The 27163-nt window shown below is 44.4% G+C and overlaps 1 protein-coding gene across 2 annotated transcripts; it reads left to right on the forward strand.

Moving 5' to 3' along the window:
• Positions 1–1428: 1428 nt before the first annotated feature.
• Positions 1429–26556, forward strand: NRIP3 (nuclear receptor interacting protein 3). Of its 2 annotated transcripts, XM_070425335.1 has the most exons (8): positions 1429–1494; positions 1893–2053; positions 19460–19621; positions 20136–20218; positions 22133–22272; positions 23517–23569; positions 23890–23984; positions 24281–26556. In XM_070425335.1, exons 1-8 carry the CDS (start codon positions 1449–1451, stop codon positions 24294–24296), a joined length of 756 nt encoding a protein of 251 aa, XP_070281436.1. In that variant the 5' UTR covers positions 1429–1448; the 3' UTR covers positions 24297–26556. The 2 variants fall into 2 exon arrangements, with proteins under 2 accessions (XP_070281436.1, XP_070281437.1); XM_070425336.1 differs by lacking the exon at positions 1429–1494 and having other exon boundaries at positions 1811–2053.
• Positions 26557–27163: the final 607 nt, after the last annotated feature.

Raw genomic sequence — 27163 nt, forward strand, 5'->3', positions numbered from 1 at the left:
CAGTTGGTCCTCCTTAAAAGCCCAGCTCTACCACTTGCTTTCCTGGGCAAGACCTGAACTTCTTGCCATGCTTATGCTCGGTACTTATTAAGAGCCTCCGAAACGCTTTGGATCCAATGGTAAGAAAGAAAAAAAAAAAGATTCAATCAGACAACCAATAACAGCTTCCCTCCACCACCATCACCAAAAAAACGTGAAATGTTCAGAGAGATGTATAGTATATGATTAGGGAGAATTCACCCTCTCTGGAAGGTTAGAGAATACTTTTCCTAAATAAATGGTAATGGAGCTGAGGTCTGGGAGGAACAATAATGAAGCCAGAGGGCTGTCTGTTTACTCAGCAGAGTAGGAGGGGCATTCCTTGCAGAGGGAACAGGATATTCAAAAGTGGACTATTTGGCTAAAGGGAGAACGACTCCTCGAAGGAACTGGAAGAAGGCTCCTGAGGCTGAAGGGCAGCGTGGAGGAGCAGGTGGGAGCAGACCAGGCAAGAATGTGGGTCTTTATCTTAAGAGGAACAGGAAGCCTTTTGAGGTCATCTAAGCAGGGAGGTGAGATGATCACAGTTGTAGTTTGAAAAGATTACCCTGGCAGTGGAAAGCAAGGAATTGGAAGGTAACCAAGGCACGAAATTCAGGAGATCAGTCAAGAGGTCTCAGGTTAAAAAAAAAAAAAAAAAAAAAAAGTCTCAGGTATTTGCCTGCAAAATGGGGATAATGATCCTACTACCACATAAGCTGTTGCCAAGATTCAGTGAGCTACTACATTTTAAATATTTATTTCAATACTTGGCACATGGTAAAACACTCAGTAAATGTCGTTATTGTCACTTTTATTGTCAGTTTCTACAGCGAGCAGATCTTTCTGCTTCACGGCTGCTCCAGTGAGATGGGCTGGGGGAGGGTAGTGGCTGTTCCTAGCGTGGAAATGTAGTTTGCATGAAGTCAGGATGCCCGAAGGCCGCATTAGAATGGCTTGAGAGATGATTCACGAACAACAACAAACAAACGGGTTCCAATTGCTACTGGAAACATGCTGGAGGGAGGTAAGCCCTAGCGCTGGCCGAGCAAACGTGCTTTTCTGCCAGGTGTTCCAGAGAGCAGGTGGAGGGCTCGCGCTAGCGTGCAGTCGCGCGGAGGCTGGGACCCTCGCCTCTCCTCACCCCAGGCTCCCGCCCCGCCCTGCTTCCCCGGCAGAGGTGCCAGCAGGAGGGAGGGTCCCCGCAAGGCCAGCTCCAACCGGCCTGCAGGGGCTGCCCCCTCCCCAGTCACGTGGCTTGGTGGGTGGGGACCGACCTGAAGTTAGAGAAATCCTGAGCGATCCCTGCTTCTGGGTGCGCCGCGCGCGCGTCCTCCCGAGCCCGGGCTGTGGGTGCGGGGGCTTCGGGAGGAGGCGCGGGGTGGCAATTGGCGAAGCCGAGCAGCGGCGCGGACGGCGGGACTCGGGGCATGGCCCAGCTGTCGGTGATCCCGGGCTCGGCCACTGCGTGGACGGGTAAGCGAGAGCTCGCGGGGAGCAGCGGCTGGGTGTGGGGCGCTGCTCCAGCCTGGGGCCCGCACCCCATCCCGGTCCAGGGGAGGCGGGCACCCACAACCGGAGGGCGGGGTGGACACTTGGCGCTTCAGGTCAGTCCCGCCAGCGCCGCTCCTCGCCGGCTCTTCCCTGGAGCCGGGCTGGCACCGGGATGCTCCGCAGACGTCGAGGCCGGGAGCCCGCGCCGGCTGGGGGCGCTGTGCCGGCCCCGCCCCCGCGCGCGCACTGGCTGCTCCCCGTGACGTCACGCTCGGCTATAAAGCGCGCGGCGCGGAGCTGGCGGCGCCGGCGGAGCTCGAGGACCGGGTGGCGGGGAGCGCGGAGCGGCGCCCGCGGAGCCTCAGCGATGTTTTACTCAGGGCTCCTCACCGAGGGCGGCCGCAAGGAGACGGACCTGCGGGAGGCGGCGTCGCTGCGGCAGCAGCGCCGGATGAAGCAGGCCGTGCAGTTCATGCACAAGGACTCGGCCGACCTCCTGCCCCTGGACGGCCTCAAGAAGCTGGGCTCGTCCAAGGACACGGTGAGCCCCCTGCGCGGCGGCCGCCACCTGCGCGCCCTGGGGTCCCCGGGCCCGCCCATCGCTGCTTTCACTGAGTCACCGCCCGGCCCGCCGCTGCCCTCTGACTCGCTGCTGTTTGGGATTCCTCTCCATCCATCCATCCCCCGCTCCAGTGTCCCTCAGGGTCCCGTTCCCCCGCCCCCACCCCGGCTCTGCCCGCTCCCCGCGGGTCTGCCCGAGTAGAAAAGACCCTGCCCTGCCTTCTGGCCCCCGGTGGCCTTCCTGTCGCATTATTCGCTGGAACGGGTGTGGATCGCGCGGGGCTTGAGCCTGCAGCCAGGGCAGCCTTGCGGGTGCTTGGCCTGTCTACGAGCCAGACAGAGGGGACTCCTCGTGGGCGTGGGGAGGGGACGGAGTGGGAAGGGGGTTTCTTGGCAGTCACCATGCCAGGTGACTTTTGTGGACTCCATCTTACCCCTATGCAATATCTTCTCCGTTTGATTTCGGTCTTACCTACCTTTGACCTTGCATCCCGAAAGGTGACAGGGAAAGGAGGATGGAACAAACATAAACGTTTCCTGAACCACAGACATCTCTTCATCATAATCATCTCTCCTCTCCTCCTCTCTTCCTCAACACCCCCCCCCCCCCCCCCGCCCAAACAAATAGATGGAAAGGGGGCTGCTACGTCTCACTGACCAGCTAATGTGTGGGACTGGGGCTGAGGCTGGGGGTGGGGCTGGGGCTGAGGCTGGGGCTGGGGCTGGGGCTGGGGCTGAGGCTGGGGCTGGGGCTGAGGCTGGGGCTGGGGCTGGGGCTGGGGCTGGGGCTGGGGCTGAGGCTGAGGCTGGGGCTGGGGCTGGGGCTGGCCGCAGGCTTTTTCTAGCAGGCTTGTTCTTCTCATTAAGGAGAACCCCCAGGACTGGAGGTCTGGGTTCAAAGACCATGCAGCCCTCTAGCTATAGAAAGGGGGTGGGTGATTAAGGGTTACTAGTTTAAAGAATTGTAATTAATTCTCCTTCTTCAGTCACTGTAGTGGAGCTAGGCCAAATGTATGTTTAGCTTTGTGATTATATCCGGAGTTTTCTTGTAGTTTGCTTGTTTCCTTAAATTTCATGACCATTTTAATCATCTGGGCAATAATTTATGGAGCATTGATTAAATGTCTTTTAAATGAAATAGGTATTTTCCAGCTTTTGGAATGTTTAATTTGGGGGGGGGGGGGAGGAGGGGGCATGTCAGCCTGGTTCACTGAAATTGTCATTTCCAGCCAAGAATGACTATTGAGGGCAGAGCTCCTGAATCTATCTTTTTAAACAACCCTAATGACAGACACCAATATCAGATTTGTCCTCCCTCCCATTGTGATTGAGTCATTTTTAGTTATTTACATGCAGGGATGTCTACCCAGTTATCTTGCTCTGTTTTTTTCAAAGGTATTTTTCCTGCACGAGTCACAGGATTGTCAATCTGATTCATGCTCACTCAGAGTGGTGACTGAAATGTATTCCTAGAAAAAAATGATAACTCTTTCTTCTCTTCTTTCACTTTAAAGAAGTCTAGATTTATTTAGCAAATCAGGTCCATTTCTTCTTACCTCCTGGCCAAAATCATTCTAGCTCCTGGAAGCCGCAGGATCCAACAAAGAAGGAAGTATTAGGAAAAGAAGGAAAATGTCGAATATTTTTCTTCCCTTCAGCCTGGATTTAAGATATGATTGACGTTTGGTTGTCTTGAGCTGTCAAGGAGTTTCCTATCCCTGAGAAACCACCTCCCCATCCTTCTGCCAGCATTCCTTCTAGTGCTTCATCCTGTGTAGGAAGAATTCCATCTGTCTTTCCGACTCCAGTCTGTCTCAATTGAACCACACAGAAGCTGATAGCATAGAACACAGGCAGTAGGCAGGAAGAAGGAAGCATCCTCAAAAAGCAGGTTACTGCCAGGGAGGTAACACATAGCCGTTTACTGTGAGACTCTGAACCATGGTTCACACTTCCTCCCTCCTCTCCCTCCTCCCCCCCCCCCCCCCCCCATTGCCATAGAATTCATATTCCTCTCTCACTGTTCTCACACCTTTAATGTGCAAATGATCACACTGAAGAGCTAGAACAGATCACAGCCAGGCCAACTGTGATAGGGTTAGGAGAACTGAGTACTGGGGTGAGGTGGCATGCTTAAGCTCTCCTGGAACTGATTTTGCTGCCTCAATAGGATCTTAGAGTAACCTTAGAAGTACTTTTTCACTTCATTCTATGGATGTCTCTGGTAGTATAGACCAGTGTTGACTCAATTTTCTCACATTGAGGTGAAATTTTGAGGATGCCAAAATTGATTAAATAGGCATATGGTACAAACTCAAGAGGAGGACAAGAATAGGGAGGGGATGCACCAGAGAGAGAGGTAGGGAGGGAAACAGATTAGTTTGAGTTGACTCTGGGGTATGTGCCAGTGAGAAGATTGTGGGTTTTCTCCTACTAGTGACGTATATGAGAATGACATTGCTGGGTTTTCTGAATTATCTACCGTTTGTGAAGCTGTTTCTGTAATTTTTGCTACTTGATACTAGCCTGCCAACGTTTTTTGGATTGGCAAAGAATACCCGTTGGCAATCAAATGTGGTCTTGTTCTCTTGTCCCAGGGACGTGCCTTTGCCCTATTCCTATTGTGTGTAGTTGGCTGATACAAAGTCTGCTATGCAAATTAATTGCATAATTAACTTATTTCTTATGTCTGGGTCTTTTATTTTGTTTGTCCTTTCATCTTGTGCTGTTTTTTTTCTGTATTAGATTAAGAGCCAACATCAGAGATATGAGTAATATTTTATTTGATTTATTATTTTTTTCAAAGTTGATGAAATTGGAGAAAAAACAAAAAAACCTCCACTCTTAGAGTTTCTTTTGTTTTAGCTACCAGGCTCATAAATGATCTCCTCATTGAGATAAGGATTTTTAAAAATTTTTTAAAACCAGTCCTGTCATAGGATAATGTGCAGTCTTTTCAATATTATAATATTATTGACCATCAGTCCATCCTTTAGTTGTCCAGCAATAGAGTTTTGTGTTCCTGTCTGTGATTGATTCTGCTTATAGCCAAATGTTTTAGCAGAAGTCACTAGAATTAGAAATGAAGGCCAGGAGAAGGATGATAGACCACAGCAAAGCCAACAGACCATGAAGTGACTAGATCTGTATCCTGAGTATCTGATCTACCTGATCAGAATCTCTGTCAGAGCAGCCATGGGTGGTACCCTATAGTTTAATCATTCATAATGCCACAAAACATCCATAATCCTGCAGGTTTTGGACCAAAGAACTTTGGTACCTTGGAAAAGGAATATGAAATACCGGTATCATGGCAGGATCTGATACAAACTGAAGATTTTCAGAGCTAAGATTGCACCCTAATTACAGCAAACATTGTTTGAACACTTGCTATGATCAGAACACTTCTAGCTCCTAGACCACAAAGAAGAAAATAACAAAATTTCTCTCTACAGGGAGTTTAACTGTTAGGAATAAGGACAGAACAGATTAATTTATTCTGTTCAATATTTATTAAACATGTATTACATGTTAGGCAATAACATAGGCAGTGAAGATATAATAGTGAACCAAAACAGAATTCCTGCCCTTATGGAACATACATTCTTGGGGGACGGGGGGAAGTCAGAAAAATAACAACAAGTAAAAGTGGACCCAGTGGGCCTGGTACTTTACTATTTTGTGTATATGAGAGACTTTGTTTGATGAAGAAAAAGGAGTGTGCATTTTCTGCTTTGGGGTAAGGAAGATTAGCACATGTTTTTTAGATAAAGTATGTTGACTGAATTATTCAAATTTCCTTTTTAATTTATGTCTGCATATTTCATATGTTGAATTCTGATAAAATGTATTAAAAATCTCTTACCTATAAAAATAAACAAACAAGAATTGCTAGGTCCTAGCCAGTTGGGCTCAGTGGATAGAGCATTGACCTGTGGACTGAAGGGGTCCGGTTCAATTCCGGTCAAGGGTTCATACCTCAGTTGCAGGCTCCTCCCCCACCTGAGCCCTGGTAAGGGCACATGCAGGAGACAACCAATTGATGTGTTTCCTTCACATCTGTTTCTGTCTTTCCCTCTCTCTTCCACTCTCTCTAAAATCAAAGGAAAAATATCCTCCGATGAGGATTTAAAAAAGAAGAAGAAGAAGAATTGATAGATGCTATGGAGAAAATAAACCAGGGTAAGGGGAATAGGGAGTATAGTGAGTGGCCAGGGTAGGGTAGAGTGGAACCTTGCTACTTTATATAAGGTGATTAGAGAAGGCCTCTCTGATAAGATTGCATTTTAGGAGATACTGAAGGAAATTAGCAAATTATCTTGGGGAAGAATGTTCTAGGCAGGAGAAACAGCAAGTGCAAAGGCCTGAATTATCAGTGTGCTTGATATAATTGAAGAATTTGAGAAGGTCATTCTGAGCAGAGCAAAGTGAGCAATGGGGAGGGTGATAGGAGATAACATCAGAGAGGCAGTGGAGGCCAGAGTACTTATAGGTCATTTTCCAGATATTTGGCTTTTAATTCAATATGGTAAACCAGTATAAGACTTTGGGCAGAGGGGTGACATGACATGACTTCTTTTATAAAAATATTACTCAGATTACTGTGTGGATTAGGCTGTAGAGGGGTAAGAGGAGAAGCCAGGAGACTGATAAGTGAAAGATGAAGACGGCTCACAGCAGTGTGATGGCAGTGAAGGGGACCAAAAAGATCAGGTTCTGGATATATTTTGAAGGCAGAACTGACAAGTTTACTTGATGGATTGGATTAAGGGTCTGGAAGAAAGAGTAGTCAAGAATGACCTCAAGGTTTTTGATCTAGCAATTGGAAGAATAAAATTGTCATTACTGAAATGAATGAGACTAGGAGGAGCAGGTTAGGGATAGGAGAAAAGAATCAGGAATTTGATTTTTTAAGAAGTTTGGGATTTCTATTAGTTATTCAATATAATTGTGGAGCAGACAGTTCACAAGAAGATAAGGAACATCACCAGGAAGCCTATGCTGGTTGCCACGATGTCACAGTCACTAAGTGCCAGAGGAGGTCAGTGGAAGAAGGGATTAGTATGGCCTGGTGGGACCAATTTAATCAGATCAGCATCTGATGATAGCATCATCATTCCCTGGTGAGTAAATTGACTGGGAGATGGTATGGAGAGGAGGCTGCCTCCAGAGTGTGCCCTATAGCACCTCAGAGGAAGAACTTACTTACAGGTTATCTAGTCCAATTTCCTGCCTATATGTGAATCCTTTCTAACAAAAATACAGTTTGCGATGGCAGCTGAGAAACGACCATCTCTGACCAATCCACAAGCAGGGAACAATCAGGAATCAGGCTGTTCTCTTTGAAATAATGTGTCTGTTGGAGCACAAGGCAAAGGCAAAGAGAACACAGAAGGCCTGGGGCAATGTGACAGCCTGCCTTATGTAGGTGCCCATGTGTCTTTGAGCAACTGCAAACCCAAGGCCAGCCTGTCTATATTCCCATGGGGTAGAATGGGTCATATGTTGTATATTTAGCTTGTAAACTAAGAAGAGAAGGCATAGATATTAGTGCCCTTTTAGATTTCCAAGGTCAGATAGAGACATGTATTTTGGGCTTGAAGTGAGAGTCAATCAGGAGTCCATGTTTACCTATAAACTGAATATGATAAAAAATAATGTGATTTCATGCTCTTTTAGGGAAAAATAGTGAGTGGTAAGCAGCTTCAATTTTAGGCTGAGCAAGAATTTAATGTATATACACTTACTAACATTTGAGTGCTTCATGTTATGCCATTTAATCCTCACTAAAGTACTTACTAACTTGAACTCAGCTCTGTCTGACTCCAAAGCATATATTTGTAACTACTACTCTAAGTCAGGTGTTGGCAACCTTTTTCTGTAAAGGGCCAGATAGTAACTTTTTTTTTTTTTTTGCTTTACAGGCCCAACAGTCTCTGTCTCAACTGCTCAACTTTGCTATTGTTGTGCAAAAGCAGCCACAGACAGTTTATGAGTAGGATTGGTTGTGTTCCAATAAACCTTTATTTATAGAAATGGGCAGCAGACTAGATTTGGTTTGTGGACTGTATTTGCTGACCTCTGTCTCTAACTGGTTGTAATTATGGTTCTATTGCTAGCTAGAAACTGGGTTTGTCCTCTGGGAGTAAGTACTACAAAAAAGGCAGATTTCTGTCATCCTCCCTATTTTTCAGTCTGGTCCATTCTGTGGACCACAAAATCCCATTAGTTTGTTTCTGTGTGGGTTTGGTGCAGCATAGGTAAAGGAATTGAGAAAGTAGTCTTAGAAGTTCTTGCTCAGTTCATGATTGTGTGGCATCCTGCAGTGTAATCTATTTTCTTTCACCTCACTTTCCTTCCCACTCTACAACCTGATTAGAGGAGCTTTAAGCAGACTGTGTGCCAGATTGAGGAACCTCAACTATTTCCACCCAGAAAACAGCACTGCCCACAGAGCCCCATTTCCTTCAGAAGCCCCGAATGGTGATGGAGGCAGCACATTTGAGCTTTTCTGGTTAGAATTTAGATGTCTAAACCCTGGTTAGGATTTAGATGTCTAAACCAGGGGTCCTCAAACTTTTTAAACAGGGGGCCAGTTCACTGTCCCTCAGACCATTGGAGGGCCGGACTATAGTTTAAAAAACAAACTATGAACAAATTCCTATGCACACTGCACATATCTTATTTTGAAGTAAAAAAAACAAAACGGGAACAAATACAATATTTGTATTTGCATGTGGCCCGCGGGTCGTAGTTTGAGGACCCCTAGTCTAAACCCTCGTTAGGATTTAGCAGCTACGTTTCAGGAACAGTGGAGAACCAGGAACTGCTTAGGTTAGTAGTTGCCTTATTTAGTTAAAGCATAAAAGAAGGATTCATGTCAGGAAGATGACTTGAGAATTATGTCCAAAAGGCCATCAGAGTCCCTGCAGCACCTGCTAGCTAATGCTAGTGTGTATCTTAAAGGAAATCAGGAATGTAGATGACAGCCCTTGAAAAGCCAGTATTTCAATAAACATTAAAATAAACCACGTAAGCAAATTTACAAAGCAACAATCAAGGAGTGGAAACTCAAGTAGAACAAACTATGTAATAATGTGCAAGAACTAAAGGGATCTGAAAGAAAGAACTAGATGATGTTAATCAAGAAAGGCTTTTTGAAGAAGTCAAGGGTAGAGATTTATTTCTTCATTACTATGTCAAGAGTTGGGGATATAGCTGTGATCAAGGAAATCAAGATCCCTGCCCTTGTGGAATTAACACTCTAGTTGGGGGAATGAAATAGTAAACAAGCAAATAAACATCTTTTTGATTTATTGATTTTTATCATTATCTATTGATTTTCTATACTTTTATATTTATATTATGTTAAATAACTGTTTTGGGGTTAAATCAGCATTTACTGCTTACATTATCATGATTATGTTCATACTAGAGACCTGGTGCACAAAGTTTTGTGCACTGGGTGGTGGGGGTTCCCTCAGCCTGGCCTGCACACTCTCCCAGTCTAGGACCCCTCGAGGGGTGGCAGCCTACTGGCTTAGGCCAGGGAGCGGGCCTAAGCCAGCAGGTGGACATCCCCCTTGCAGTCCGGGACCCCTCACTCCTTACCACCACTGTGCTTGCCAGTTGTGAGCATGGCTTCCTGCTGAGTGGCGCTGGACTTGCTGGGGCTGTACCACAACATATGGTGCCCGAACAGGGACCCTTAGGATTCCCCTAGGTAAGCGCCCCGCACTTGGGACAGATAGGACTCCACTGTAGAAAGAGGGTGGATAGTCTTCGCCGACTCCGTCCACACCTTTGGGAACCCCTGGAACAGGATTCCCCTAGGTAAGCCCCCCCCCCATTGAGAACCCCCACACTCGGGACGGATAGGACTCCACCAGGGTGCTACAGACCCCCCTATAGAGGATAAGTAGGGTAAGAAGGTGGATAGTACAGAACTTAAGATTGAGAAGATGTGCCATACTGAGTCCAAAGAAAGAAGACTCTGTATTGATCTTTAGATTAAGAAGATGTGCCATACTGAGTCTAAAGAAAAAAGACTCTGTATTGATCTTTTAACACATATGCTTGCTAGCAGAGGAGTTAAGGTTACTCCCAGTCAGACGAAATGTTTTATACAGGAAGTATGTCCATGCTTTTCTGAGGAAGGAAAGGTAAATGTAGAGGCATGGGAGAAGGTAGGCCCAAGGAGCCTTATCCTTAACCCCACTGCAGCCTTTCCACCCCAGAAAAGTGCAGGATTGGAAAGCTCTCCCTGAGGTGACAGATCAGGACTCAGGTAATAGCGGAAAGCGCCAATCCTACTCTTAAAATGGATACAAGAGAACATTTGGGGTTTTTCTTTTTAATGCCTGCCTTGGACTGAGTAAATGCATTACGTGTGTCACCACAGTGGACCCAGAGAAGCTCCTTGTCCCATCGTTCCAAGACTTAGAGTTGCCCCAATGACAGAAAAGTGGAAAAAAGAAGAAAAGAAAGGCTATGCAAGGAACTGAGGTGCCAACATGGGGTCAGCTGAAGAAGTTAACGACTGAGGCCCAACAGATGGTAGAAAAGCAAGAAGTGGAAGCTACTCTCTCCGCCAAGTCCGAGGACTCTGAGTAAATCAGCAAAAGAAACTTTCATTTAGCAGAAACTCACTTATTTCATCAAATGGAAAGAGTTACTTACAGGAGCCTGGAAGGGACCTGATGTACTTTTAACCTGGGGGAGAGGATATGCTTGTGTATTTCCACAGGATGCAGACTCACCTGTGTGGATTCCAGACTGTCTAATCTGACCTATGTCACACCACCCTCCATCTCCGCCTCATCCTCCTCCCCGGTATCATCCATATCGGCCAACCAAGAGGACACAGCTGACTCCGCCCTGATGGACCCTTTGATGCAGCCCTTCAACTCACTGACGCTTCGGGAAGCCCATCGCCAGTGACGCCGCCCACTAGCCAGACCAACAAAGACAATCAAACCAACAACTTGAGGACAGCTGAAATCTCTTGACTGAAGAGGCCGGCAACCTCCTAAGGAACGGGGCTCCTTGTGCGCTTCATCCACTATGTTTATAGCTATGCTTATTGTCATTGCTTGCCAGTCTTCTTCCGAGTCTTAAACAGCCCAATCTGAGAGGTGGCCACTGATTTGCATGCGCTATCATTTAAAAAATAAAAAAGGGGGAATTTGCCGGGAGCCGGTCCATCCTTGCTGCTTGACACAGTCACTGCAGAGAAGAAACATCTGCACAGCATGTGTTTCAGGGGACCTGGCATATATAGCATATTGTTCTTAATATGTTTGCTCTCCTTAGCGCCATGTGTTTTAACCAAGGTCACCTCTCTGAGAAAGGTTGTTTCCCCAGGTGGGGATTTTTCCCTGAGGTTAGGGAGGGGATACAACCCCTTAATTAAGTGCCAGGCGGGTAGTTAAGCTACATAATCTTTACTCCCTGGAATGGAGATAAGAGAACCCTAACCTTTGTAATAGAAATTGACAGGATTAAAATCGGCTGGTATAAATATAGATGTAACAAGACAATAAACATCAGATCATCATCAGATCCTAACCAGAACCTAGCCAGAGAATATGGCAAAAGATCCTGGACAGAACCTGGCTACAGAACTTCACTGGAGAACCTAGACAGAACATGGCAAAAGAACCTGGCTAAAGAACCTGGTGACTGAACCTGGTGACTGAACCTGGCTAAAGAACCTGGCGACCGAACCTGGCTGGAGATCCTGGAGAACCTGGCTGGAGAACCTAGTGAAAGAACCTGGCTGTAGAACCTAGAGACAAAACCTAGACACAGAACCTAGCGAGAAAACCTGGCTGAAGAACCTAGAGACAGAACCTAGAGACAGAACTTTGGCTGGAGATCCTGGCTAGAGGTCCTGACTAGGCTGCTGATCAACTGAAGGCTGTCTTCGTGTCATTCATTCTTTGCCAACTCCGTCCACACCTTTGGGGATCCCTGGACCCGTTGGGGTTGGACCCCAACACTGTGGGAGCATGCTGACCACCAGGGGGCAGCTCCTGTATTGAGCATCTGCCCCCTGGTGGTCAGCGCACATCATAGCAACTGGTCATTTCACTGTTCAGTTGATTTGCATATTAGGGTTTTATTATATAGGATTATTCACATTTGAGTCAAATAATCCTATATAATAAAAGGCTAATATGCCAATTGTCGCCTTGACTAGGAATTCAACTGGGTGTTCAACTAGGGGGTGGGGCCAGCCAGCCAACTGCTGCGGCCCCTCCCCTGATCGGCCCCATGGGGCGGGCTGGCCGAACCCCACCCATGCACGAATTTGTGCACTGGCTTCTAGTGTATTATAATTGTTTCCTTTCTCATATACATATTAGTTTTTTTTCAAGATTACTAATTCCCTAGTCATTTACTTACTTCTTTTTCTTTTTTAAAAAACATAATTCTTTTTTAAAAAATTATTTTTATTGATTTTTAGAGAGAAAGGAAGGCAGAGGGAGAGAGATAGAAACATCAATGATGAGAGAGAATCATTGATTGGGTGCCTCCTGCACACCCCCTACTGGGGATTGAGCCCACAACCTAGGCATGTGCCCTTGACCAAAATCGATACCGGGTCCTTTCAGTCCACAGGCCAAACCAGGCTCACCACTGAGCCAAACCAGCTAGGCCAATTAACTTAATTTTCTATGTAAAATTTAAATCTACTTCAAATGCCTTAAAACTGAAGGTGATCTAGCAGGTCCTTTTAAAAAAATTTTTCTTGGAGACATTCTTCCTGGAGCCCTCTATCTTCCTATTTCATTTTAGACTGGTTGCTCTCAAGACCTGTTATACAACCTATATCCTCAACTTTTCCTTCAACACCATTCTCAGAATTTCCTTTGCCTGTCTTCTCTATTGGATCTTTTATTTCTTGAATCCTATGCTTTTTATTTCCTTATTGGTTGGTTTCCCTCACTTTGGTGGAGCATATCCTTCAGTAGCTTCTTGAGAACGTATGGGAACTACCTGCTGAATCTTGATTGATAGTTTGACTAGGTTTAGAAATTATGTACTGCCAGGTTTTTCATTGTCTTTTAGTTTCCATTATTACCATTGAACAGTCCTACACCAATGGATGGTTCCTACTTCTTTGTATTTGTATCATCCTTTTCTCTTTGGAAGCTTTTAGAAACTTTGTCATCTATGATATTCTAGAAACTCATAATGATGTGAAATCTTGGTGTGGATCTTTTTCTTTCATTATGCCAGGCTCATGTGGGCCCTTTCAGTCTTTGAACTGATATCCCTCAGTTCTGGCTTAGTATGCTATGCCATCTTCACTTGTAGTTGTTTTATAAATCTGACAGTGCATAATTTCTAGCCTAGCCAAACTATCAACCAAACAGAGTCTTTTTATTTACTCTTAAAAAAGAATAAACTGGTCTTCCCACTGTAGTTTGACCAGGGAGGGTTGGGGGGCAGGAGGGAGGGGGGTAAGAGATCAACCGAAGGACTTGTATGCATGCATATAAGCATAACTAATGGACATAAGACACTGGGGGGCAAAGGAGGGCAGGGGATTGTCAAGGGCGGGGGGGGGGGGGGGGGGAAGGACACATATGTAATATCCTTTGTAATACTTTTAGCAAAAAATATAAATTTAAAAAAAAAAGAATAAACTTTTGGTATTCTTCCCAGTTATCTGGGCCAAGTGGGAGTCTTATGCAGACTTTACCCTAATCTGTTTCCAACCTTAATTGTACCCTCCAACTGTAGAGGTTCTAATACCTCTAACTCCACAGCCTTTCCAGTATTTTAGTTTGAGTAGGAAAAATGCTTTTACAGCTAGACCCCAAAATATATAATAGCTGAAACATAATAGTTTATTTTTTCTTAAGTAGCAGTACCAGTGGAAAGGTCAGTAAGACAGCCCTCCTGTGTAGTCATTTAGGGACCCAGGCTGACAGTGACTCTTTTGTCTTCAACATGTGATCTCCAAGAAGGTTACCCTCGAGGTCATCTCCATTCCAGCCAGTCAGAAGAGGAAAAGAATATGGAGGAGTGTGCACATATTTTTATGGGCCAGATCTAGAAGTGGTGCATGTCACTTACACCCATATTCTGTTTGCTAGAACTCAGTCATATGGGCATGCCTAACTACAAGGAAGGCTGGGAAGCATAATCTAGGTATCTGCCCAGCAAGAAGAAAAGATGGGTTTTGATGAGCAACTGGCAGTCTTACCACTCTAGCCTTCTGTGAAGTAGAATGGTATGACACACTTAGCTTTCTCTAGTCTAGTTCACTTACCACTTTTCTGTCTACTTTCCAGATTCCAAAATTTTGTCAGCATCTCTCTCTTTATCATTTTCTTTACTGTTCTTTTTGTTATTCTAGTTTTAGGCCTTTCTTATTCCTTGACTGTCAATCATTTTAGTAACATTTTGGTTCAAAGCAGAAGTAAATGTGTAGTTATACTGTCATTGAAAACATGTAGGCATAATAAAAATGACCACAGAAACACATCTTGGAGGTTTATGTGGGTTTATTGGCTGTGAATTTTCAACTCTTGAACTCTACTATGAATACTTTTAGTTATGAAAATGAATGAATAGAATTGTATGTACTGACAGAAAAATACCTTTCATATGTTAAACAAAAACAGAACATTTTTTTATTAAGTCTTTATTGTTCAGATTATTACATTTGTTCCTCTTTTTTCCCCCCATAACTCTCCTCCTTCCAGCTCCCATCCCACCCTCTGCCCTCACTCCCCACCCACTGTGTTCATCTATAGGTGCACGATTTTTATCCAATCTCTTCCCGCATCTCCCAAACCCCTTTCCCCCCCAAGAATAGTCAGTCCATTCCCTTTCTATGTCCCTGATTCTATTATAATCACCAGTTCATTCTGTACATCAGGTTATTTATTCACTTGATTCTTAGATTCATTTGTTGATAGATGCATATTTGTTGTTCATAATTTGTACCTTTACCTTTTTCTTCTTCCTCCTCTTCTTAAAGGATACCTTTCAGCATTTCATATAATACTGGTTTGGTGGTGATGAACTCCTTTAGCTTTTCCTTATCTGTGAAGCTCTTTATCTGACCTTCAATTCTGAATGATAGCTTTGCTGGATAAAGTAATCTTGGTTGTAGGTTCTTGCTATTTATCACTTTGAATATTTCTTGCCACTCCCTTCTGGCCTGCAAAGTTTCTGTTGAGAAATCAGCTGACAGTCATATGGGTATTCCCTTGTAGGTAACTGAGTTTCTTTCTCTTGCTGCTTTTAAGATTCTCTCTTTGTCTTTTGCTCTTGGCATTTTAATTATGATGTGTCTTGGTGTGGTCCTCTTTGGATTCCTTTTGTTTGGGGTTCTCTGCGCTTCCTGGACTTGGAAGTCTATTTCTTTCACCAGGTGGGGGAAGTTTTCTGTCATTATTTCTTCAAATAGGTTTTCAATATCTTGCTCTCTCTCATCTTCTGGTACCCCTATAATTCTGATGTTGGTACGTTTGAAGCTGTCCCAGAGGCTCCTTACACTATCTTCGTATTTTTGGGTTCTTTTTTCATTTTGCTTTTCCGGTTGGGTGTTTCCTGCTTCTTCACATTTCAAATCTTTGACTTGATTCTTGCGCTCCTCTGGTTTGCTGTTGGGAGTCTGTATAATATTCTTTATTTCAGTCAGTGTATGCTTACTTTCTAGATGGTCCTTTATCACACCATCGAGGGTCTCATTAGATTTCCTGTACATCTCATCAAGTTTATCGACAGACTCTAGAAGCCTCTTGAGAGACCTCAAAAGTGTGGTTTTGAACTCAATATCCTCCCTTGATAGTTTTGTCCTGTTTCTTTGTCTCCGCATTTTTTACGCTTTCTTGGTACACCCCCTAGTGGTCTTTGTGCGCAGTCTTGTTGTAGTTAAGCCTTGATTGTTATAGTTAATACTAGAGGGATTTGACCTCCAGGCAGACTGGCTGTGATAATCAGCTGGGTCTGCAGTGGAAGAACTTGTGTCCTCTAGGGAGGTGCTAATCTAGCCTTTGCCTGAGGCTATCCGGCAAATGCCTCTGTGCAGCGCTTGGGCGGGGCGGGTCCCAGGGGATCAACAGGGTGGAGGAGGGAGCAGTTATGGCTGCTCTCAGTCTGTCCCCAGGGGCTCTGCCTCTCTGTCCCAGCAACAGCTACAAACCTCGGAGGGACCGTAGCCAGACAGTCCTGCTTCTCCCGTTTGAGTCTGGGTCCCTAGAGACTCGCCCGGATCTGGAGCTCTGAGTCTGAGGCTCCCTCCGGATTGAAACAGACAACCGTGCCCTCAGCCACCAGCCCGCAGCGTGCACTCCACACCTTAGTATTTTACTTCAGCACTGCGCCTCCTCTGATTCTCGGTTCCTCCTAGTTGTAGAACTTCCATTCGGCCAGCCTTCCTGTGGTTCTGGATGATGTCCGTTCCGTTTTTTAGTTGTATTTTTGAAGTGGTTGTTCGAGGCAGCAAACTCCAGCGTTAACCTATGCCGCCATCTTGGTTTCTCCTCCACAGTCCACAAAAACAGAACATTTTAGAACAGTGTTATAGTATGATCTTATTTCTGTATGTGTTTGTAACTGTATTAAATTTTTAAAAAGAATAGACTTCTGCCTGGCTGGTGTGGTTCAGTGGTTGAGCGTCGACCTATGAACGAGGAGGTCACAGTTCAATTCCCAGTCTGGGCACATGCCCGGGTTACGGGCTTGATCCCCAGTGTAGGATGTGCAGGAGACAGCCGATTAATGATTCTCTGTCATCATTGATGTTTCTACCTCTCTCTGTCTCTCCCTTCCTCTCTGAAATCAGTAAAAAAAATTTAATAATAGATTGCTAAATTTAGTGGTTGTTATTTATAGGGAGTGGAACTGAAAGGGGGTTGAGAGGTTGGGGAGCCTTTCCCTTTTAATTTTATGTACTTCAGTGATGTATGAATATTTTACATGGAGCATTTTATTGTGTTTGAACCTTCTTTGGTTACTAAAGAAAGGGACAAATAAAGGAATACAGTCACCCTCAGTATCCATGGTAAAATTCACGGATTTTACCTTAATACTAAAATTCACGGATTTAGTCCCTTAAATAAAATGGGGTAGCATGTGTATACAGGCTACAGGTGGGTATGCCTACATATCTCTTGATTCATTCAAGTTTTGCTCTTTGGAAATTCCTGAGGGTTTTTTCCCTGATTATTTTCAATCCACAGTTGGTTGAATCAGTGGATTCAAAGCCTGTGGGTATGGAGGACTGAGTATAGTCAGCAGGGCTAAATGCCCTAGAGCAGTCAAGTAAAATGAAGGCTGAAAAATATCAGATTTGGAAATTAGGAAGGTATTGGTGCTATGAATTCAAAAGTAACTCAGCTTTTCTTTAAAAAGACCTCTCACGACAAGGGTGTGATTAGAAGGGGTTATAGAGTTGAGGAGGCAGGATCTGAGGTTTTCTCCCCAATACATGAAAGCTTTGAGTATGTTTTATAGCTTGTGGAGGAAGGGTCCAGTAGGAAGGGAGGAAAATTCAAAAGAGAGATGACTTCAAGGAAAATAATTTTAGAACTTTCCTCATTTACCTTATCTATCCAGTAGTGTTTAGACTCCTCTGCAAGATTAAGAGTAACCAGATAGCCCTGGCCAGTGTTTCTCAGTGGTTGGAGCATCAGGGCAAGTGCGGGAGGCAACCAATCCATGTGTCTCTCTCACATCATTCGCTCTCCCTCTCCCTCTACGTCTCTCTTTTCCTGCCTACCTCCCTTCCACTCTCTCTAAAATTCAATGGAAAACAAATCCTCGGGTGAGGATTAACAACAACAAAAAAGAGTAACCAGATAAAGTGGTCAGCAAAACGATGTAGAAGAAAAGCCCCAAACTTTCTGAGTTGGACCTGACAGAAACAAACACCCTGCTGTAGTATGACTTAAGTTAGGAATCCAGGCTTATTAATGAGAGAAATAAGAATGAAGAATTTCTGTTTCTTTTGGGGAGCAAAGCATTCTCCCAATGGCACATCAGGAAATCTGACAGAGTTAGCACTTCCTCTGGCTCCTTATCAAGTTAAGAAGCTCATTTTCTTTAAAGTGTCTCTTTCTCTCCTTTTCTCAAGAATACTAATTTAGAATCTGCTTTGCCAAGAATCAGTGTATTTCGGGAATATGTTTCTTCACCTCAGCAGGGTTACAGTGAGTCATGGCTCTGACTCCATTCTTCCTCAGAAATCTGAAAGGTGGTGGAAAATGAAGACCTTCTCCTGTTCTTCCCCCTTCCCTGGGAAAAGTTCTAGGCTCTGGGCTTCTAAGAATGACTCTCTTCCCCCTATAACTGGAGTGCTACCTGGTATGTGTTACATAGAAGCTTATGATTAGAAGCTATACTTTGAGGGATTTCGAATGTTAATGTAAACTGGGAATAAGATGCTTTGTGTAGAAATTTCTCAGGTCAAACAACTTCTTATCAAGAGGTAGCTTATACTTTCTAGAGGCCACTGTGGGTAGAAGCAGTAGAGAATGGATATATCTGCCCTGGGAACTCTCCTAAGCTCAATCAAAGAGCAGATTTGAAATCACAATCCTCACTCTGCTTTCTAACATTCGGTATCCTGACACAGATACAAGTCCCCCGCTTCTTGGTCAGTCTCTGCCCCTTGTATACTCACATTTTTTGGCCCATTGAAGAGACGGGCATGGATGACAAGCATATGGCAGGAGCTGTCTTTTACTCCTGGAGATTCAGGGGATGTCAGTAAGGATGATTCCTGTGGGTTCTGCCACATTCCAAAGTGTGTCTCCTGAGAGGTTTGCTCAGCAGGTCTGAATTCCTGTCTTCCCACCCCATCCACCCATGGGTGACTCACTCAGCCCTCAGGCCACTAAGGCATATGTATACATCTGGGTCCAAAAGATAAGACTGTAAGGGAGTGAGACTTGAAATAGAAATAGGCGGAGCTTTTGAATCCAGTGCTTGGTGAGTTTCTTCGGCCTGTAGAAATGAGCTGCCCCTTCTGTCAGTCCCCTGGAAGATACACCTATTCCACATAGACTAAGGCCACTCCTCTCTTGAAATGCCCTTGTAAGGGGCGGGAAGGCAGTAGGCCCAGGAAGTCCAAATCACAAGGGTCCTTCAGTTCTCTTTAGCCTCAGAATATTCATTGGCCCCATCCCCATCTTTCAGTGTCCACCTGGCTCTTTCATTGAGAGTGGCCTACTTGCAAATTGGTTTATAGTACCTGCTCTGACAGTACCAATGAAGTCCCTACTTGAAGGAAGACTACCTAAGAAGCAGAGGTAGAGCTCAGTTATGTGAGGCTCCTGCATTATGTCAGCAGCCCCTGGGGGACAGTGGGAGAAGGAGACGTGACCTGTCATTAAGAAGCCTCTGCTTTCTATTCCTCAAGCAACCGCATAACATTCTGCAGAGGCGCCTCATGGAAACCAACCTGTCTAAGCTCCGAAGCAGTCGTGTCCCATGGACCTCCAAGACCAACAAACTCAATCAGGCTAAGTCTGAGGGACTGAAGAAGTCTGAGGATGATGACATGATTTTGGTTTCTTGCCAGGTAATGTTCTGAGAACAGCTTTTCCAGGGTTTTCTGGCGAGTAGGATTTGGGCTTGTTATAATCAGAAATGGGTCTCTCACCTCCAAATTGTAGAGTATGGGTCATATCATGGGATTCATAAATGAGTTTCAAGGAGGGCACTCCATGCAAGACAGAAAGCGTGTGCAGTATTTTGTATGTGTGTGCATCTTTATGGAAAAAGGACCAAAACATTCATCAGATTTGCAAAGGGCTATGTCACACACACACATACACACACACACACACACACACACACACAGGCTACTTGATAGTAGAATGAAAAACCCAAAGTCCTTTGGGATCTTCTGTCATCTCTAGATTGAGCAGGAAAAAGAGCCCCTCAAAGGAGACTTAGCAGTGGGTAAAGATGGGACACTACAAACCCATAATGGTGAAGATGCTCTCCAAACCTGCCTTTCACACGACATCTGTGACTTGCTCTCTGGGTCTCCCTTCCCTTGTCCTATTGAACAGTATGTTTCCTCTCCACAGTGCGCTGGAAAGGATGTGAAAGCCCTGATTGACACAGGCTGTCAATATAATCTCATCTCCTCAGCCTGTGTGTATAGACTGGGGTAAGTAGCTACTTGTACTGGGTGGAATTCAGATGCCAATCACTCTGCCTGAGTCTATTTTGAGGTTAGAGATGGTGAGGGTCTCCACAGAGGCTCCAAGAGAAGTGTGCAGAGCTCAAATATCAGCTGGAATCAGTCCTTAGTAGCGGGACAGAGTGAGGGATCTCAGACACCTGGGAGAATTCAGTGAGCCAGGCAGGCTTCAGACTTTCCATTAACTCCCACCTATTACCTTTTGAGAAAAGATATGCGAGCTCTGGAGAGAATGTGAGATTCTTGATTTATTGTGTGCCGTGCCCTGTTCCTGATTTGTGACCTGCCCAGACAACAAATTAGGAGGAGCTGTCCTGTTGATGTAGCCCCGATGGAATGTGCTTGGCTTTAGCTTAACTCAGGGTCCTTCTGAAGGTGACACTGCCTGTCCCAAAAAGCATCAAACTGAACTTAGACTAGGACTGCTATTGCTGCCAGGCCTGAACCATCATCGGGGTAATTTAACCAATAGTCTCTTAGTGCCTTTTCTCTCTGTGAAAAACGTATAATATGAGATCTTACTGCTGAGTTTTCTGGGTATTGGGTGTGAGGGGCAGACACTCTCAGAAGTGAATGTCTTCAGTTCTCTGACAGATATATTCTTCCCCCTTTTCACTCCATCTGTACTTTGATTTCTTCTTTCTTCTCTTTCCTCCAAAGTACCAGATGGGCCCAATATTGGGAGGGTCAACCCAACATTCTTCTCCTCTTCTGTATCCCTAAGTACAATAAGTCATCCCTTAGCCCAAATCTCTGCATTGAAACAATCACTAGAGTAGATATAATGGCCCATTTTAAACTACTTTCAAGATGTCCATATTCTTAGGTAGGGCTTGCACAAAACTTGATTTGTGTAATCAGTGACCTCTGCTATATGACCTGTTTCATCTTGTTTCTACTCTGTCCTCAGCTCTCACCATCATGTGACTCTCTGAAGCAGCCTCTATGGGTTTTATACATACAGGGTAGTGGGGGGAGTTCAGGACACAAGTGCTCTCGTGGGAAGAATCCTGAGCTTTTTAATGTGGTGAAGAGATGAGACATAGTGCACCATGATGGTTCCAGAAAGACTAATCATGTCCTTGTGCATAATTAGGTAGCAGACTGCCATGATTCCAGACGAATTAATAACCATCTGTAAAACTGCACTTATTTTTCTTTTGGATGGGTTATAACACCAAAGGATAGGAAATGGAGTAAAGCAAAAGTACTGGCACAGAAAGCCCATAATTAAGTATTTATCCACCAACCCATAATAGCTCGGGTGCTAGCTGTTCCAATCACATTACATAACTGTGAAACCTTGGTGCTGTTTTTTTCCTTCTTCCTCTGTACAGACAAGTTAAATTAATTGGGATTTTCTCCATGGTATTTCTTGCTGATATCAATATCAATGCACTTACTGACACTAAACTTAGAGCCCAAGACTAACTGATGAGGGTAGACTGACATGAAAAAGACATAGAGAAAATTAGACATTGAACAGAGTATCTTCTAAAAGTAGAATTGACCCGCCCTCTCTGGGATCTGTTATCCACAGATGGGTAAAAGGACATGTTAGCTAAACTTGCACACAGGTGGCAATGTTGGGATGCAGAATAGAGTCTCTGAGTGAGTCAACTCTTACTTCTATCAATGCACACAGTGGCGTATCTCTTTGAGAACAGGAAATGAGTCTTTAGTTTTCTTTATATCCCCTGGCATGTGGATATAAAAAAAAACCTGTTTTAGGACAAAGTACTGAAACAAGAAGCATAGGCTGGCTAGCACTTTTTTGGTAAATTAATCCCAGGAAATCCTTGGAAAATTCCGACTATGGGTGAGAAGGTAGACATTGCCAGATTCCGTCAGAAATCTCTGGTATCTTCTCCTCTGGTGCAGACTCAAGGAGCATGTCAAATCTCACAAGCATGAAGGAGAGAAGCTGTCTCTACCCCGGCATCTGAAAGTAGTGGGGCAGATTGAGCACCTAGTGATCACACTGGGCTCCCTTTGCCTGGACTGCCCAGCAGCAGTGGTTGGTGAGTAGAATTGGGGACCTGATCTATGGATCCTAATGTAAATCCTCTCCCTACTTCTAAACCCACATGAGATCTCATGCCTGTAAATATTGACTTCTTCAAAATCCCAGGTTTTCACTTTCTGTACTACAGACCTTGTCCCAATTTTTGCCTTCCATAGTACCAGTTGGACCCTGGGCTACATTCAAGGCAAGGTGAGAATTACTCTTAAAAAAAGGGGAGGCAAGACAGCAAACATTTTTTTGTGCCAGTGAAAAGGGTCCTTCAGAGATTTCCATGAGCTAGTTTGAGGTAGAGGGCAAGATCCTCTTACTCCTTTGCCATAAATCCCTTGATAACTTCCCACCATCTCATTCTTTCTGTTGTGTACTCTATTCTAGACTACTTATAAGTTCCTGGTTTTTATTTAAAGTTAAAAGTACCTGAGTTTGAATCTTGGTTAAAAAGACCTGTGCTGGGGTCCAACCCCAGCAGGTCCAGGGGTCCCCAAAGGTGTGGATGGAGTCGGCGAAGAAGGAATGACACGGAGACAGCCTTCAGTTGATCAGCAGCCTAGTCAGGACCTCTAGCCAGGATCTCCAGCCAAAGTTCTGGTCGGGATCTCCAGCCAAGTTCTGGTTAGGATCTGATGATTATTGTCTTGTTACATCTGTATTTATACCAGTCGATTTTAATCCTGTCAATTTCTATTGCAAAGGTTAGGGTTCTCTTATCTCCATTCCAGGGAGTAAAGATTATGTAGCTTAAGCATGATTGTTTGTAGTTAAAGTGATTAACTACCCGCCTGGCACTTAGTTAAGGGGTTGTATCCCCTCCCTAACCTCAGGGAAAAATCCCCACCTGGGGAAACAACCTTTCTCGGAGAGGTGACCTTGGTTAAAACACATGGCGCTAAGGAGAGCAAACATATTAAGAACAATATGCTATATATGCCAGGTCCCTTGAAACATATGCTGTGCAGATGTTTCTTTCCTGCAGCAACTGTGTCAAGCAGCAAGAATGGACCGGCTTCCGGCAGACCTGAGTTTGAATATTAGTTCTATCACCTTTTAACTATAATAATCTGGGAAAATTACTTAAGTAGATGAACAACAGATATTTATTAGATGGATGCAACAGATGTTTATTGGATGAATGGGTAGATGGATGGTTGGTTGGTTGGATGGATGGATAAAACCTAATGGTGATAAGGCTGACTTCTAAACCAGTATGGAAATGGTTGAATTTTAATTATTTTTTATTAGAGGACAATGAGAAGAACTTATCCCTTGGTCTCCAGACTCTCCGATCTTTGAAGGTAGGATTGATTCTACTTTCCCTTTGACACTTTCTTTCTGAGGCAGGGGTCATTTTTTTTTCAGAGAGAAGGGGAAAGGGAGAGAGAGAGAGATAGAAACCTCAATGATGAGAGCAAATCATGGATCAGCTACCTCCTGCATGCCCTCCACTGGGGATTGAGCCTACAACCCAGGCACGTGCCCTGACTGGGAATCAAACCATGACTTCCTGGTTCATAGGTTGATGCTCAACCACTGAGCCATGCTGGCCAGGCAGGGGTCATCTTATATGGATACCTCCAAAGTGAGATCATTGACAGTGACTCTCCTTTGTTTTCAGTGCATCATAAACTTGGATAAGCACCAGCTGATCATGGGGAAAACAGACAAAGAAGAAATCCCTTTTGTGGAGACAGTTTCTTTGAATGAAGACAAGTGAGTGTCCAAATGGGTCAGATCAAGTCAAATCCATTTGCCATTAACCAGAGGATTTCCCATACAGGATACTGGGTTGTGTCCTGCCTTTGACCTTCAGTCATACCACAAATACATCCCTCCCCACCCCCAGATTTCACCATCTTACACAACTCTCTAGCTCACATTTCAGAATGAGCAGTGATGATACTGCACAGAGTGGTGGGGAAAATTAGTAGCTTTTAAACTAAACTTGTACTTGCCTTCCTAACTTCCTTGAATTTGGTATCTTTTCTTCTGTTTCTTTCTCATTTCAGCACTTCAGAAGCATAACTACAGCCTGCAGCATATGCACACACACCAGGTTGACAGATTGAGGAAACTGGGTTTGAACCAAATGCAGTAGCAACTTGCTGTGGACCAAGTCCTTTTCTCCAATAGAAGCTCCAGGGCTCCTTCCCACCCAGACCTCTCTAGACTTTAGTCCGTGCTTAGAGATCTTGTCTGATTATAGCCATTGTTTTTTACTCCTTTGATCACTTAATTTCTAGACCTTTTTAACACTGCCAGGTCTCACTTGTGGCCTATTTTTATGCTTCTTACAGGAATTTGCTTTTATTTGTCAAGTATAGGAGCTGCCAGGTCCTATTCCTGTATAAGTACACTTGCTTCTTTTCCTATAGCTAAAATGTATAATAAATAGGAACCTGACCTTTATCTCCTTTCAGCTGTTTCAGAGAGGTGTAGGATGCCTGTGTCTCAGGATTAAAATTCTAATTCATTCATTGGTTTCTCAAGTATAGATAGATCTGAAATCTAAAAGAGCCCAGAGACATAATCTAAAATTCCAGAGAGGCAAGTGAATTGCTTAAGCTCATATACTGAGTCAGTGGCAGAAGGGACCTAGAACTGAGACCTGATAAGCCAAAGCTATGTTCATTCTCCCTTACTGGGGGTGTCATCTTGGGCACACAGATACCTATAGTGGAATTTCCTCTTCAATTTGGTCATGGAAGTACCTGGAGAAGTCAGAAAAATAGCCAGCTGTGAGTATCTCTTCAGGAGAATCCCAGTTCTACCTTTGATTCATAGCATTAGTTCCCAGAGTACTTAATGGATCCCACTTTGAATTTTGCCAGGTCCCACCAACAATCTCATTTAGTGTTCAACTGCTGTCCCTACCAAACAACTCTTTGGAATTCTGAATGTTTTTAGCTTTACAGAAACTCCCTAAAGACTAGAAAGTTGGTAACCTCCACTTGAACAGCTGCATCCAGTTATCATGGGGTCATCCTCAGGCCCCCTTCTTATCAGCCCCTATGGAGGAAGTGAGATGGAAAACCAAGTGTAGCCATAGTAGAGGAGGTCACATTCGAAGCTCAGCAGTGGTGATCTCAGGTTACCGGCCTTTAATGCCCCCTCCAGTCCCACCCCATGGTCTTATCTAGGGGGCCTTGTACCTTCCCATGGAAGTCTCTCTATTCTCCTCCCCGACCTATCATAGCAGCACTTTGGCCTGCTTCTGATCCTCGAACTGAGTTGAAATGCTTCACCCCTCCTTCCCTAGTTGAAAGTTCCACTCTGAGCCTTGACTCTTGGTCACAAGTGAGGCATGTTGGAAGTTCCTTGGCCTCCTTTACCTTATATGGATTCCCTGTGGACCGGTAGACCAGAAATTCTCAGGGAAAGATGCGACTGATTCTGGCCCTTTGAGTCCAGGATTCTGTGACATCAGGGGGGGTGATCAGACGACCTTCAGTGATCTTTTTGGCCTCTGAGAATCAGTCAGTGGTTTTCTAATTTTGAAATAGAAACAGTTGGGTTAGTTTAAGCGTAGGGTATCATAATCTCAATGCAGTCAAATCATTTGAATTTACTAACCAAATAATTGCGCTTTTAAAACTCAGGCTTGATAGTGGTAACTTAAAATACCTAATGACAATTATGAGGAATCTTGAGCTTCATTAATCTTTAAGTGCTGCCAAGTTGATTACTCTGGTAGCCCATATCTCCTTGATATTCATTAGGGAGCGCTGGGTTTACTTTTGGGGGGCTGGTAAGGTAGGCAGGTAAGGTCAGTTCTTCCCAGAATCCTAGAATATTCTCTCTGGTGCCTCTGATTGAGGGTGTTGGAAGAGTCTACCTAGGTCACAGTTCTGAAGACAGGCAGTAGCAAGAAGTAACCCTGTAGAACTGGTACCCCCCGCCTTCCTTATTAGGTGTCCATCTCAAATATAGAAAGTTTAGAAAATATTGTTTTTGTCATTTGGTATTTCTATGCCTGACTTACTTGTGGAATAAATGTTTTCTGACTTTTCTATTTCCTTATCCTGCACAGATCCCACCTGGTAAGATTTTCTATCCCTTAGCTCCAAGTGTCTATAGAATGGATTGCTTGGTTTGTCGGCTATCCTCACTCTGTGTGATAGAAATATCTTTCCAGGTTGGGGACATGGAGGAGACGAACTGGATTCCTCCCTCCTTCTGTTTCCAGGCCTCTGCATTAGCACTTTATCTGCTCAGTGTTTCTGGCTGTGCTGGGTTTATTTGTGAAATTGACGTAATTAACAATAAAGTGAAATCTTCCCCTCTGTGTGCTTGTCTGATAAAATGTTTGTCTGTCGGGGTCCAGAAAAGTGGGGGAGCCTGGGAACAGCCTAATTGCATGGGTGTTTGTCTCATAGGTTCTTCTGAACACTAGGCTTTGTTGCTCTCATTTCCTCTATTGCTACTGCCCCTTCAGCTCTCCCTCTTACTGCCTGTATGCCCTTGGGCAAATCAGTGGACCTCTCTGAGCTTGGTTTTGTAATCTATAAAACAAGTGATAATAATACTAACTTTACAGAATCAAATGAGATAATCCCTGTAAAGTGGTTGGCATATGGTGTTCCCTCACAGCTTTAATTCCCTCACCATCTTTTATGGTGGCTCAGCAACATGAGAACACTTCCTTCTAGAAAAGGAAATACAGTCAAACCTCGTTTCTCGAAAGTCTCCCATCTCATCCAAGTTGTTCTCAGAAAAAAATGTCTGTTTTCGAACTGACAACGCTTTCAAGCTGATACCTCAGCATGACAAAAAGCTGCTCTCAGGCAACAAACTAAGGAGAGAATGCTTTTGTTGCTGGTGAAATCAAAGATTAGCACAATTTTAAAACATAGAGGCCATCAAGAGTGCTGATGTTGCTAAGGTGTGAAAGA

Source organism: Myotis yumanensis, unplaced genomic scaffold (genome assembly GCF_028538775.1).
Source record: "Myotis yumanensis isolate MYYU_CA2020_CCGP unplaced genomic scaffold, mMyoYum1.0.hap1 SCAF_10, whole genome shotgun sequence".
NCBI lineage: Eukaryota > Metazoa > Chordata > Mammalia > Chiroptera > Vespertilionidae > Myotis > Myotis yumanensis.